General features: G+C 40.5%; 1 protein-coding gene and 1 long non-coding RNA gene across 4 annotated transcripts in view; both read right to left on the reverse strand.

Moving 5' to 3' along the window:
- Positions 1-14,634, reverse strand: part of kiaa0825 (KIAA0825 ortholog) — a 119,724-nt gene that overhangs the window by 72,423 nt on the left and 32,667 nt on the right. For all 3 annotated transcript variants that reach the window (XM_085181437.1, XM_085181438.1, XM_085181439.1), the window contains exons 11-16: positions 11,634-11,784; positions 9,174-9,364; positions 7,834-8,040; positions 7,515-7,625; positions 4,737-4,876; positions 1,947-2,126 (exon numbers count right to left, since the gene is read on the reverse strand). In XM_085181437.1, the coding sequence (XP_085037563.1) occupies positions 1,947-2,126; positions 4,737-4,876; positions 7,515-7,625; positions 7,834-8,040; positions 9,174-9,364; positions 11,634-11,784 (980 nt within the window). The remainder of the gene's footprint in view (positions 1-1,946; positions 2,127-4,736; positions 4,877-7,514; positions 7,626-7,833; positions 8,041-9,173; positions 9,365-11,633; positions 11,785-14,634) is intronic.
- Positions 12,927-14,125, reverse strand: LOC146506963 (uncharacterized). The gene is made up of 2 exons (XR_014877383.1): positions 13,780-14,125; positions 12,927-13,192 (listed from the first exon to the last, which is right to left on the reverse strand). It is a non-coding gene; the product is annotated as an uncharacterized LOC146506963 (long non-coding RNA).

Below are 14,634 nucleotides of genomic sequence, written 5' to 3' on the forward strand. Positions count from 1 at the left end.
TTGTTGGCAGAGTAACTACAGTATGAAGTTGTATGGCACTCATAAACTTCCTACAGCCCCGGCTGTAAAACCAAAGGCTACAATCGGGAGAAACAGTACTGAAGCGGCACTAAAAGCGCACTGAAATCTCAAAGGACGCCTAACAAAATAAGTAACCTTAGCCGCAGAAAAAGAGGAGAACGGAACAGAAAATGATATAGCTTTTCGAAGGACAAGCGCTCTGTTGCAGGTGAGACCTAGACCTATTTTTCAAAGTCACTTGATTCTCAGACTTTATACCACCTGCAACTGTATTGACTTGTGTATTGATCTCAAGCAACCTGGTACAGTGTGATGAAACGTCAATGAAAGCGGAGAAATAGTGAAGCTCTCAATGTAATCTATGAGTTAACTCGGAGTACAGTTTAAATAGAAATGGGGGCACTGGGGGTATCCTGTAACCAAAATTATAATACAAAGATTTGGAACGGTCCAATAATTAAACTAATTACCCTGTGAGGATAAATGTTGATTGGATGACATTGAGAATTTTTCTGCGGCACACTCTAGCTCTCTTCCCTTTCATTCACTCTGTCGACCCCTCCCTTGCTCAGTATCCATCTAAATACTCTTCTCCAATCACCCTAATTTATGCTACAATAATTACCACTTACCCAGGATATAAGAATCACCACTAAAAAGAGCTTCACACTCCACAGGAGCTCAGATTAAGCTCTGTATTAAAACTTGCACTACAAAGAGGCAGAGAGAGTTGGGGAATAACCATAGTCTGTGTAAAAGTATACTTATGCTTTAGCTCATGTGCATGCAGTGTCAACACTGCCCTTTAGAGAAAATAAAATTGAGATATTCTTTGAGGGCAGATTTACCATAGTATTTAAAAATTCACCAATTAGACTCAACGTAAAATCTGGCAAGGTGCACTGAATAACATTGATTCGCATTACAATGCAATATTCTGAGAGACATCAGGTTTTGTAGCTCTCACTTTGACCTGTAGCACCTGCCTAAAATGTTGCTCCAGGCCAAGCACACAACCCCACGGCAGCAGGACAAAGGCACCCTGCCAAACGGCACAAACTGTTTATGGAGGCGTAAGGAACAATAACAGCCCAAGGTGTTCATTCGGCCTTTAAACTCTCCAGATCCCAAAACGATTGAACATCTGGAGGACCTGCTGGAACAAACCGTGATCCACAGTGTCAGTACCCTACAACAAACAGGGCCCAAAAGAGCCACTGCCAGACACCAGAGGAGACCAGGAGGAGACCAGGAGGAGGGCAGCCAGCACAATATGAAATATATGCAATTTTAATGTTGGGGCTTTCTTAAAAAAGGCAACAAATCAGAGAAACAAATCAGGGAAATCTATTTGTCATGTTCTCCAGTTTATCACGAACTGTTCATTTTAAAACTAACCTGATTTACAGTGCTGTATTTTAACACATACTTTAGGTACAGTGTGTTTGACACACTTCTGAAGTAGGAAGTAGAAAATCCTAGGAGTTCCTAGTTGAAATTTTCCACTGTAGCGCCTCCTCAAAACAGATTTCCCACTCAGAAAGTCAGAGAAGCCCTACAAACCCCAACTTTAAAACAGTAGTGCATCTAAAGTTGTAAAACTGTAAAGCATGTACTCTGTACTACCACTTTTGTGTATTTGTGACTGACTAAATAGGCCGTACATAGAGCACTGACCAGGTTGTACGTATGAACATCTGCAGCCGTTTTTGTTCTTTTCCAACTGCTACTACTAGAACACAACTCTGGAATGAAGTCACACCCAGCTCTGACACCTGATTTCCAAAGTAAAAGGAATCCAGGGTTACAGTACTAGAGCACACAAACTAGAGATTGTACAACTGCTCATTCCGAAATCAGTGCAATGCCAAAATGTGGCAGCAATTGCTAAATATTAGGACACAGCAGCAAGGTTGTTACTTTACCTGCCAGAGTGTAGAGATGTTCCCATATGTGTGCACGTTCCAGGTATGGTTGAAGGGCCTGAGTCAAGGCCTTAGGAACATTATTCAGGTAAGAGAAAAGGTTGAACAATGACATCATGAAATCATCTCCCGCCTTGCAGCTCTCTGTAGACATTTCTGAGCTGTTCTCCTGGCAAAAATCTGAAAAATTAAGCGTCATTTTGGTGACACACATCTGCGAACAGTACAAATTAATGTGCGGATTAATGAAATCTTGATATTCTGGACCACTTGGCACAAACAACTGGATGCACAAAAAGATTAACACTCATGCCCACACATACATCCAAGGGTGTGTAGGCGAGTGTACAGCGTTTTTTTTTTGTTTTTTTTAACAAACTATAGTCCAAAAAAAATATCACTCTTATGGATGTAGGTTCAGAAAGATACAAAACCCAATTCTGTGAAGCAGCATTTTGATTTCTGTGAACAAAAGCACATTGGAAAATGTCAAGGCTTCCCAACCTGACACATGTTAACAGAACGGGTGAACAAAAGGCACTGTGGAGTAGAAGGGGAAGAAAAATCCACATCTGTGTTAGATGGAGGAAAAAAGACAATAAAAAAACAGAAAAAGAAACAGATTTCAAAGCCCCTGGCTGTGGTATCCACAGTACACGGAGACAGGAAGTGAAAAGGAAGGGGTTTTGACAGGGTGTCCTTGTGGGGGTTGCTGTCTGAGAATAGGGCTGAGGATCGAGGTGTGTATATGTGTGTGTGTGTGTGTAACCCATATGGATGTCTATATATGTGTTCTATGTGCTTACGAGTAAGTGTGTGTGTGTGTGTGTTAAGTTGACAGGGGTTGCTGAGGAAAAGCCCATTGCTCCAGAGGTGGCAGACATCCAGCAGTCTGTCAGTCAGCTGTGTGGGAGATGACAGCTATTTGAATAGGAGAGAGTATGTAACGCAGCAGTCAATGAGGGGGCGCTGTGATGAAGGGCAGCATGGCTTCCTTCTGACTAATGCTGAACTATTTTAAAATGACAGGGCTAAATTAGCTGCAGCATCCCAGTGACAGTAACATTAGCCACCTTAATAACATGCAGGTAGGAAGTGCTCAAACTGTTCATGGAAGCTGATTTCTTCTGTCCCTCTAGCCAAGATTCCCTTTGCATCCCTCATGCCTATTTTCATTCACAATAACAAATCTAATACGTAGACTCCAAAGTGGTCAAACAGCCTGACCTCCAATCAGTCTATTAGGTGGCATTGTGTGGATTACACCATCATCTTATTCACTGCCTGTCTAGTAATTGGTCCTTGAGGAGAGAGTGTTCTGGATCTCTGGCTGCAGTGGTCCAGGAAACAGGGGTGACTAACATTAATTTCCACTTGGGGTGCTGGATAACATGGCAGGTTAACTAGGTGCCTTATAATAATGATCCCATTATGGAGCAGCAGATGACTTCAGAAAAACATGTCAGTGTGCTGGCACATCTCTGTGGAGTTTCCACTACTCCTGCAGCACACAATAATTCCAATGTGTTTTTGTTTCTATGCTGATTTCTCAAATGCTTTTCCCCCCCTTCCTCTCTGTCGCTAAGCTTATCCAACCTTGATACGTAGCCAATGCATACACCTGTTTATCTTCCGGACAGCCAGTCAACCAGTCACAAGGGCCCTCTCTGTAGACCTCTGTAATTGGAAGCAGACACGCTGAAGATAATAAAAAGGCCATGTGTGTGTGTGTGTGTGTGTGTTTGTGAGCGTGTGTGTGCATCTGTACACCTCTAATTTAGGGTAAGCTGTACAAATGTGAAAAGTGATACTGTAGATGTAGAGAAGGTATGTTTTCAAATTATTACACAGTGCGAAGGTCTGTTAGTTGGCTGGTAGGCTTTTTCATAAGTTAGTGTGCTTTGATAAGGCAGGTACAAAGAGTTAGAAAATGAACCATCAACAAAAAAAGAGCCTTGAATTAGCTATAATAGGGTCTAACTGAAACAGCGTGGATTCACCAAACCATCTGTTAGTCACACTAGAATTTTTTCATCAACAGTGCTTCAAAACACACGCTAATATGTACATGTATGTGGAAGTGCAGAGGCAACACAGTAGTGTAGGCATTCAGTCAGGCTGTTCCTTCTATCTGTCTGCTTCCTGGTTAATTACCACGTCACCGTGATAACACATGAGAGTCAGCGCTCCTAGCGTTGATTTACGGCAGCATGCAGAAAGAAGCATTGCGGAGCCTCTGAGTCAGACTCAGACCGAGCAAGAGAACAAGACAGTGAGAGTTGTTATTAATGAGGTCGCTATAATGTGAATTAATGTGCGAGTGCACAACAGTCTTTAAAGGTTAGACTGTTGAGAAGACTGTGGAGAAAGGAAGGAAGGGAAAATCTTTAAAGGTCAGGCCGTGTGCTTCGCCTGTGCCTGTTGAGTGTTTATTACTGCACTCTATTGATTTAGTGATGATGATGACCAAGGTGAAAATGATGATGAAGGCAAAGATGCTGATTATAACTTCATAAAATGGATAGAGCTTACCCAAGGTCTGTAAAACTTACTTAAGATATTAGAGCGCTGCAATTAAAACAGAGGTAAACACTTCCCTGTCATGTTCTCCTTGAGATCACAGAGTTATTAAAAAAAATGTAATTTTAAAGAATGAAAGAAAGTGGCTTTAATTGTCTCCGAAAAGACAGACAGCCAGGTATGTCCACAACCCACACACACACACACACTATAGCCCTTATCCAGTAACATGTAACAATCCACGTATGCATGCAAAAACGACAGACTTACAAGAATTTTCCAGGAGTATTCTGGGCAGGTGACAGTCTCTGTAAAGCAGCATTTGAAGTAGCAACTTGGGATTGCATCCAGGGTCAGATGTCAGTAGCCTCAGTTGACATGCCAAGGATGCCTGGCCCATAAGGCCATCTCTGGGAGAGATGGAGGAGAGAAGGAAGGAAAACAAAGTTGACAGTTCTGCAGTGTCAGGTGAGGTAGAAGTCTGCTTAGTGAGAGACAACAAAGAAGGAAAAAGCTTCACAAGTGAAAGATAAAGAAGTCTTTGATGATGCTTTGGAGGGAATATTTGGTAACACTGGTAACTTCCTTCAGTGTCACTCACTCCATATACAAGCCAAGTCTCCAAATGCCTTCATTCTCGCTTACTTATAGTGTGCACCGGGAAGGAATTAGCTCTAATCTTGGCCAGCTAAAAGCAAATTAACATTTGGGAGACAGCCAAATACATGAATATACAGCAGTACCCACCCCTTCATCTTTTGTATAACCAAGAGGCTGCAGCCAGCTGTGGGTAATGAGCCGTATCCTTTGTGTGTGTGAATGCGTGTGTGCGTGTGCACTCTTCACAGCCTATGCTTGTCGTTATGTATGTGTGCGAGTGTGGGAGCATGCTGACATGTGTGTGCCTCCATGTTACTTTATACATCTCAATAAAATCTAATGGAAGGAATGGACAGAGTTTGTCTGAAGAGCAAGGAGGCGGGAGGCAGCACAGGGGGTGTCTGCCCAGAAATTAACCATTCTATTTGAGCCAAACGGCTAGAGCAGGGTGCACCCTGCTGCTTGACTGAGGAAAACTATGCCTCGGTCTGACAGCACAATTTATGATGTCACTGAGACCGCAAATCCAGAAGAAATCCTCTTTTAACTGCTCTGATGAATCTATCCAGCTACAGCACCGGGTCATCTTACTAAACCAAGACACACAGATATAGATGTATACACACACACACACACACACACACACACACACGAAGGCAAGATAAATAACGCAGGGTATAAATGTGCACATACAGAAAATATTTTTTAGCCTGTACAGCTGGATGATTTATTGAGTGATTTTATCATTGCTTTATTTAATAACCATAACAATGGGCTTTATTTTAATGGACTGGGGAGAGATTTGGCCAGAAAGGTTGAGGACCTGTGGTTCTGGCCACGAGCCACTGGCAGGCTGCTGGCGCCTTCGCATGAAGGCAGGAGGTGGGAGCAAAGAAATAAAGAGGTCATAAAAATAAACTCATTTCAGTTCTCTGATACTTAGGAGCAGGGGAGCAGGGGTTAGTTTGATTTGTGCTCCATCAGCGTACAATGACATCACCTCTGGCTGTGAAGCAGATGAGAGGGGAGTAAGGTGGAGACAAGGGTGAGGGGAAAGCATGATTGACTGCACAGTGGAGGTCACAACAGTAACTGGAAACAAATGTACACACATGTATATAATTGTGTACATTCAGGTGCGTATGCAATCAATGCATCATGTGTAAAGCTCTTAGCAACCATGAGCATCAACAAACTCACTGTCAGCGCCAACGGTAGTTCATTCATTTGGTTTTTCTTTCTTACCTTGCATCTGTGTTATATTACCACAACAACTGCAGCTTGATGCTTGAGTGGCAGGTTATGTATCCACACATACAGTATGCAGCTGTAACTCCAAACACAATCACATATGTTCAGTGTTGGGAAGGTTACTTTTAAAATGTATTCCATTACAGAATACAGAATACATGCCCCAAAATGTATTCTGTAACGTATTCCGTTACGTTACTCGATGAGAGTAACATATTCTGAATACTTTGGATTACTTAATATATGCTGTTTACAACTACGTGAATGTACTATTGCTGTGATTTATTACTGTTACTGACGGTCCGCGGCTCCGAACCGTAGTAAAGGGACCTCTAATACGGGGTTCCGTGTCGGGCTCATAGCAGAAAACTAGCTTTACTTTGTTGTCTGGGTCAACTTTGCTAGCCAGAGACAGAGAGAGGCGTTGAAAGGCTGCTCCAACAGAACTTATTTTTGTTTCGGTGGAAAACACGAACACAGCGTACAGTCGAGTCTTAATAGCTTACTTACAACTGGGCTCGTCAGGCACTCTTCTTGGCTGCAGTGGTTATTATTATATTTACATGCTTCCAGCTCCCGTTTTTGCTGATGACAGCTCCTACTTTTCCTTTTTCTCCCTCCCTCGCTCACAGACACATAACGTGTATGGCAGTCCATTCTCCCTGCAGCACGGACTACACTGCCTATGATGCTACATTCTTTAGAGCTATACCTGTAGCATTCTGCCTATTAGCTTAGCACAACAACAACAAAGAGGCCTCTCTCACCCAGGAAACACACAGAGAGAGAGCGTCACCCTGTAACCATGGCAACCGTAACGCTGCCGCCTGGAACAGAACGTAGCTGTCAAACAAAACCCAAACAGTCCTGACCCGCGACAATATGAAACAGGAAAGTACCGCTGTGTAATCCATTTATTTCAACAAAGTAACTGTATCCTAAATACCACCTTTTTAAACGGTAACTGTAACGGAATACAGTTACTCATATTTTGTATTTTAAATACGTAACGGCGGTACATGTATTCCGTTACTCCCCAACACTGCATATGTTTCTCTACACACGAGGAGGATGGAAGGGATTGTGATTGCTTGGCATACCAGAGTGTGTATGTGCATTTGAGAGTGAACATGTATATTGTCCGTGTGCCTGCTGTATGATGGGTGATAGATGGTTAGATGGGTCTATTTTGTATACCTTATAGCTTGCTCTGTGAAGACCTCGGGGTTAATAGCATTTAGCCAGCGTATGACAGGAATGGTCGGTGGGTCTGGTGAGGTCTCCTTCGCAGCATCTATCATAAATGTCCTGTTGCATATGGCAGCATGTTTACATTTACAAAAAAAAAAGAAAATAAACACCACACCACACAAATGTTTCCAGAATCAGTGGTAACAGCCATCTGACTCACTCTGTTCAAACAGTGTAAGATGGAAAGTATGAAAACATTGCAGTATCTTTTTATCATCTTACCAAATTTTAAATTAAATAACAAAAATGTCCATACTGTACCAACCTATGTAGCAAAGATAGAGGTGCTGTGACAATGACGAGGACTGTCAGGAGCTGGTCACACAGGTTGTGGATTTGGTATGGCCATTCTGAACCACCTGCTATTATGGTAATCACTGAAGAAGGGTTGTAGCACACCAAGGCCTCAGGACTTTCACACAGACTCCACATAAGGTGCTCCACATACAGCAACATTGCTGTAATGTCACATCTCCAGGACGAGGGAAACAGAAAGAGTGAATTTAAAGAGAAAAACAGAATGGATGCGATTGAAAAGCTGAGAACACCTAAAGATTATTTACTATGAGTCTCATTTCACAGCCAGCTAGATAACAGGAACTGCTTCTGATTTTACCATTGAGATCTGAAGCGTCCCGGCTTTGGATGTGATCACCCTAAAACTTAGTGCTATGTTACATCAACCCACTGCTTTTACTTATATGCCAGTAAATCTGCTTTCTTAAATGGTTATGGAATGCTGCTCATCATCTATTATCACCTCTTTTTTGCTTCCCTTTGATCTAAATTCTTACAACAAAAGGAAGGACTGATAAAATAGAGATGATGGGGCATAGGAGTACCCATGTGAACACTATAGCAAGAGGGAGACCTGGAAAAGCTTTGGAAAGGCATCTGTTTAGCCTATGTTCACACTTTATAACTGTCCCTCCAGAAACACACAAATCTCCCAGAATCATAAACCAGGTTTCCCGTTGACATCTCATGTATATTGCACTCAATCTTTGTTAATACAGAGTTCACTTTATGTGGCATTTTTGAAGCATGGTTTATCCTGTAACTCCAACTGATGTATTGAACAAACAAATACTAAAGGTTTTTTGAAATGATGGCCAAAGAAAAGCCTTACTGTCAAAGTTTCAGACTCCCAGAGTAGAGACTCTGGAGTGGAAGCAAACCGAGTTCCTCCAATAGCTCCTAGCCTTTGGATAAAAGTTCCCGTGATGGAAAAAGTCTATGTGTGCTGCATGGGGCTAGAATGTGTGGGTGGTGCCTCCACTCCTCAAACTCTGATTCTGCCTTTTACATTTGCATTAAAGGATAGACAAGCACAAAATTCCGACTGTATAAGCGTCTTGCATTTTTTTGACGTGCTCAACTTATTAAAAGTCAGTTGTTTATCAACTTTGACTAATGTCCATCACAGCATTTCTCAGCAGTTAGTCCATCCACAAGTAGACAAATAAAAAAGATTGCGACATATTTATTTAAATGTTAAAAATCAAAACAAAATGGAGTGTAGGTCTTTGCTTGGTGTATTACTGTTTTAGAATCCATTGTTATATTTATATGTATATATTATCAGTAATATGCATGATAAAATACCTAATTTGCAGGTGCCTCTTATATGAAGCCCGCGCTCTGGCATATCTTCGCACTAGCAGTTGTAAAGTGTCTGTTAGAACCTGACCAAGGACATCCCTGGCCAGCTCCGCCGGAAGGACCGCCCACAGGTCGCTGCGAAGCCCGCACAGGAAGTAGAACCACATCTGCACTGAGAAGGAACACCTCTCGCCCTGTGGAAGAAAGTGATAGATTTGAGGGAGGGGGGATTGTAGATGAAGACATGTTATCATATGGAAACTGACAGTGAAGTAAAAACAGAGAGAGGAGTTAAAAAAGGGAAAAAAGAGAGAGTGAGAGAGAAACCCTGAAGGAGAAGAAAGAGAGGCAGAGACACAGGCAGGTCTGTCAACACCAGGATGTCTCAGTGGCCATGCCACCTGCACTCTGCACCTGGGTTTCTTTTCCCACTGGGATTTTAGACTGCTTTAAAGTCCTGGACTGGCAAACACATCACAACCAGCACACACTTCCACATCCACTCTCACACATAAAAAGAGTGAAAGAAGGAAGAGCAAAAATCAAAAATGTTTCACAAGAAAGTGAGAAGAGGGGAAAAAACAGGACAGATTAAAAAGAATTACTATCCTGGCATCTTGCAGCTCTCTTGTAAAATATATAGGAGGATGCATTCTTTCCTCCACCTGTACACCAGAGTTACTATAGTTGTATGTCATTTCTAACTAGTTTTGCTTTTTGTCTCATTTTGACAAAAAAATCAGTTTAGTTTCAGTTTAATTTTAATTATTTTCAATTTTTCGCTTTAGTCTTTTTAATTATTTTAATCTTTGTATTGTATAGAGGCCAGAGAGATATCAAAGGCAAGATTTGTGAAAAAAAAAAAACTTCAATAAAAACGGATAACTTTTTGAAAGCAGCTGGCTCACGGTGTTGTAGACATCCAGCCTCTTAATAAACATGTCCATCAATGTCTCATCAGCCAAGATGTAATAAAAATGGATTTATTTTTTTTAACCAAACTTACAAATACTTGAAGCTTCTCTACATTTTTATCTTATTTTAATTGGTTTTCGAGGTTTATTAAATAATTCCAATTAGTTTTAATTTTTTTCTAAATTTTTGGTTTACTTTTCATTAACCATTTTAACTTTTCCATACACTTCCTAAGTCTTCATATTTATCCTATTATAAGGTCATTTTGCACAACGCATACGCATTAACACTACTGAACTCTTCAATCCATTTTCTCCCACTTCACCCAATCTCTTGTTTACTTGCCTTCTTCTTCATTCTTTTCCCCTGTATGTATTGGTCACAAACAGGAAATAAGTCCAAGCTTTATGTCCTGAACGGAGTTGCCATCTTCTGCCTATAGACTCACTCAAGGTTACACAGACAGGAGCTGGATCCAAACCAGAGGTAGCCCCAAGCTTTATTAAACCAGCCAGGTCAACTATGAAAAAATTCCTTTTTAAAGACCATATCCTGGCAAAAGTGCAGTCTGAAGCCTGAATGAAATTCAGCACATGGACCCACAACCTTTATGTCTGTGGTACAACTGCTTTATCGCATATATTCTTTTCTTTCTTTTTTTTAAACTGTAGCTTAAATATTACAAATATTTTCTGCTAATAACAATTATTCCTTTTGTCCATACTAATCTAAAATGAAAAAAGAACCAATTGATCTGGTAAAGGGTATCTCTGAGGCTATAATAACCTGCGAATGAGTAACTACAGAAGCTGGTGATCCAGGAGATGAAACCTACACGTAAAATATCAAAAATATAGGTACATACATAGACATACCAAATGACACTTACATCCTGAGATGCTGCTGTACACCTACACATACATTCATTGGTACGGATGCACAAAGTGATGGCTGAACAAAAGCACACACCTGCACACAGCAGGCCTGTCTGACACCAGTGACCCAAGGAGGGAGGGAGGAACAAAGGGAAAAAAAGTCAAAAGCAAAGAGAGAGAGGGGAGGTTTAGATTTGTTTAAGGGCATAAAGGTAGGGGAGTTCCAGGGGCCCTCTGCTGTTTCCAGACAGTCCCAGTGTAGACTGCAGACTTCAGACAGCTGAATCCCTGGAGCCCCCAGGGCAGCATGGAAGCCACAGATGTTCTCAGGGAGCTCAGAGTAGAAGACTGAGTTAGAAGTGGGAGAGTGGGAGGTAAAGGTGTATTGTGGGAATGAAAAGAAGAAACAAGAAAGCTCTAGGGTGTAATTCCTAGAGTTCCTCAAAATCTATCCAACAAGCCTCCTAAGACACTGGCATTGAAAATTTTGCAATAAAAGAAATCAAATCAACACACAACAACACTAGAGCTGTTTTACACTTTTTTTAATTGGGTTGTGTGCAATATTATAGACACCGAACATGCACTTAATTAATAAAACTCACAGAAGTGTGTCACAACACATTTGTTTTGTTTAGCTGTTTGTTTGTTTTTAATCATATAGCGATTTTACCTCATAGAAAGGTTTGGGGTCAGCCCAGTGGTGGCTCTCTGCGTCCTGAAGAATGCATGTATAACAAGCCTGGATACAGTAGCTGGTCAACTGCTCTCTCATGGCCCCGACTGTATCTTTGTATTTCTGCACAGGTAGTGGGGTCAGGGTACTAGGCACAGAGGAAAGAAACATATCTTTAAAGGTAACATCAGAAAACACATAATATAATACACACAGCATATTAAATGAAAAAACAAAAAACAGGTTTACTAGGGTAAAAAAGTTCAACAGCGCAGAATCCTGTAATGCATATGGATAATTAACAGCTGTTATGTATGTACTGGGAGCTATCAATGGCACGGGTGAAATGATTAGATGAAAGAATAGATGATTTATTATAAAAGTTCAGTGTGACATTTCATACCCTTTAAATACACCTGCCTTTATACTTTCCAGAAAAGGGACTTAAAACCAGGAGGGGAGTTAATGGTGTAAAGAGAGGAAAGTGGTTTATGACCAAATGGGGTAACATGCAAGTGCAGGTGGAGTGCAGGGGTAAAGGGCCAAGGGTGGGAAAACAGGAGCATCTAAAGGAGATCTGCGGAGAGCAGTTTAAGGGGTTGATAAGGGGCATGAAAATGTTGAAGAAAATGGATGGAAAAACTTAGCAGGTGCAGATACTGTGGGTGTTGTTACCCTCTGTCGTTATCTCTGATAATCCCCCTGTTAATCTAGAATTTCTTTGGCTTTCAAGAATCATTTTAAATTTCCTAGTTTCTAAATTTGGAAGAAATCTTCTTCATCCATTGCTTCAGTTGATTAACATACTAAATATTTATCTTTTATTTCAAATCAGGGTAAAAAAAAAAGTAGTGCTATGTGATTTATGTTTCTCATACAAATGCTTGTAATATAGATCTGCAAAGCTGCCTGTCAGCTGCTAATGGTTACTGCTGATACTTTAAGAGATGCTGCTTGCAACTACACAGCAAATCCAGCATGTCCAAATTAACACTGTCAGATTTGATTTCAACACTTTTAAAGTGTCTATATGGGTCCACACCAGAGAGTGTTAATTTAACTCTTTTTGGAGAGTTGGTATGTTAACTCTGATTTAGTGTTAAACACCAAATCGCTCTGGAGTTGATAATTTAACACTTGGTGTTAAGAGTTTATATATTAACTCTCAAAGAGTATTTTAGTTTAACTACGTAAGAGTTATCTTCTAATTAATTCTAAAAAGCGGGAATTTTACTGTTCTGAACTTCTAGAAATTTCTTTTGGAAATAAACATTTACTAAAAAGACGCACTGGTTTTTGAAAAACATTTATTCTGAACTGTGCACCACAATTTCAAAACATTTTCTGAAAGATGTAACAGTGTACATGTTCTCACTTTCATTAGAATTTCGTTTATCAAAAGGTCTGACATAGGTGAGCTGGTAAATGCAAATAACAGCATTCTCATCACTTATTTCAATAAATACAAAATACAATATGCATGTCCTTCATTCATCACTTTGTGGAACTTCAGCGCACTTCTGCTCTCCCCCATATTCCATCTTCACAAGCATATCCTATGTGGAGATTGAATAAAAATTAGTTGACACTAATTAATGGCACAAATCAATTGAAGCACAGTAAAAAAAAACAAACAAACAAAGGAATCCTTTTTGAGCCATTACTTGTGTAAAGTATTTTCCCAAAAGACAAGGACACAGACAACAGGTAATACTGAACTAAATGTAAAACCTCAACCTTTTTCATTTTTACCTAAACCGTGTGCACAAAACTCTGGAGGAATCTAAGTGCTAACGTAGAACTCAGTCGGGACTCGGGACATCTGCTACTGCTGTTTGCTCGTTTTTTATGGGAGATCGTTTTCAGGCTTCAAGTAGCACCATTATACCAACATTTCACATTCTAGACATTGTTTTAAGTGTATTTGACCAAGAAATTTGACTGAAAATTCACATGCAAGCTTTTTTTCAAGGCTGTGGTATTTGCCCGCAAACAATACCTTTCAGCTAGCTAAAACAGAATATTATGCTATCAGCGAGCAACACGGCTAATGCCTTCCACACAGCTTTGTCTCAACTCCAAAGAGCCACAGAAGTAAAAGCTAATAACAATAATTGAAACAATCTTTGAAAACATGACTTACCAAGCATGGCAAACAACTCAAATATATAGAGCAAAATGTTCTGAAACGGCTTCACTTCAGCTTCGATTGGAGCCGTGCTGGGGGCGGAGTCTGTGAATTTACTCTATTAGTGTCATAGCCCCTGTAGGAGTTCAGAGTTAAGAGGTCAAGAGTTAATGTTTCCATTGTAACACCTCCAGATTTGAAATAGAAACACTCATTTTTAACACTCGATTTTAACTACTATCATTTTACACCTCAGAGTTACATTAAAAGAATGTGACTCTACTTAGAGTAAAATTAACTCTAAGACTACTAACACCAAAACATTTAACACTTTTGAATTTGCTGTGTAGGCAAGACAGGTAACTGCTAGGTAAGGCAGGCCCCAGACTGGTGGGGGGCCCCTCAGGGCTGACAGACAGTTAACTACAACGATAGCAATGTGCAAAGTTGGGAATGGCAGTATAGGAGAAACCTGACCTCTCTAAAGGGACCCCCATCTAACTGCACTCCTGCTGCAAGTGGCATGCACGATTCTGTTTGAACAAATGTAATCACAAGGAAAATGAAGAAGACCTATTACGATCAATGATATGATTTTATACTTCTAAGAGTGGAAAACAGAAAGAAGAAAAAGGAGAAAGAAAAGAAAAAAGCAAGGCAGTCGTAAGTGGAGCAGATAGTCATCAAATACAATGCTAAAGAGCTAAATGCACATTATTTCTTTGTTTACTTGGTTTTAATATTTGTTTATTTAGCTAGCAGAGTGGGGCAGATTGCGCATGGCCAGGGGTCAGAATTGACTTGTTAGCATAGCAACCAGATATTAGAATCTAGTAGTTACAGAATAGATACTTTATCACCATTCAGCTT

This window comes from Neolamprologus multifasciatus, chromosome 12 (genome assembly GCF_963576455.1).
Source record: "Neolamprologus multifasciatus chromosome 12, fNeoMul1.2, whole genome shotgun sequence".
NCBI lineage: Eukaryota > Metazoa > Chordata > Actinopteri > Cichliformes > Cichlidae > Neolamprologus > Neolamprologus multifasciatus.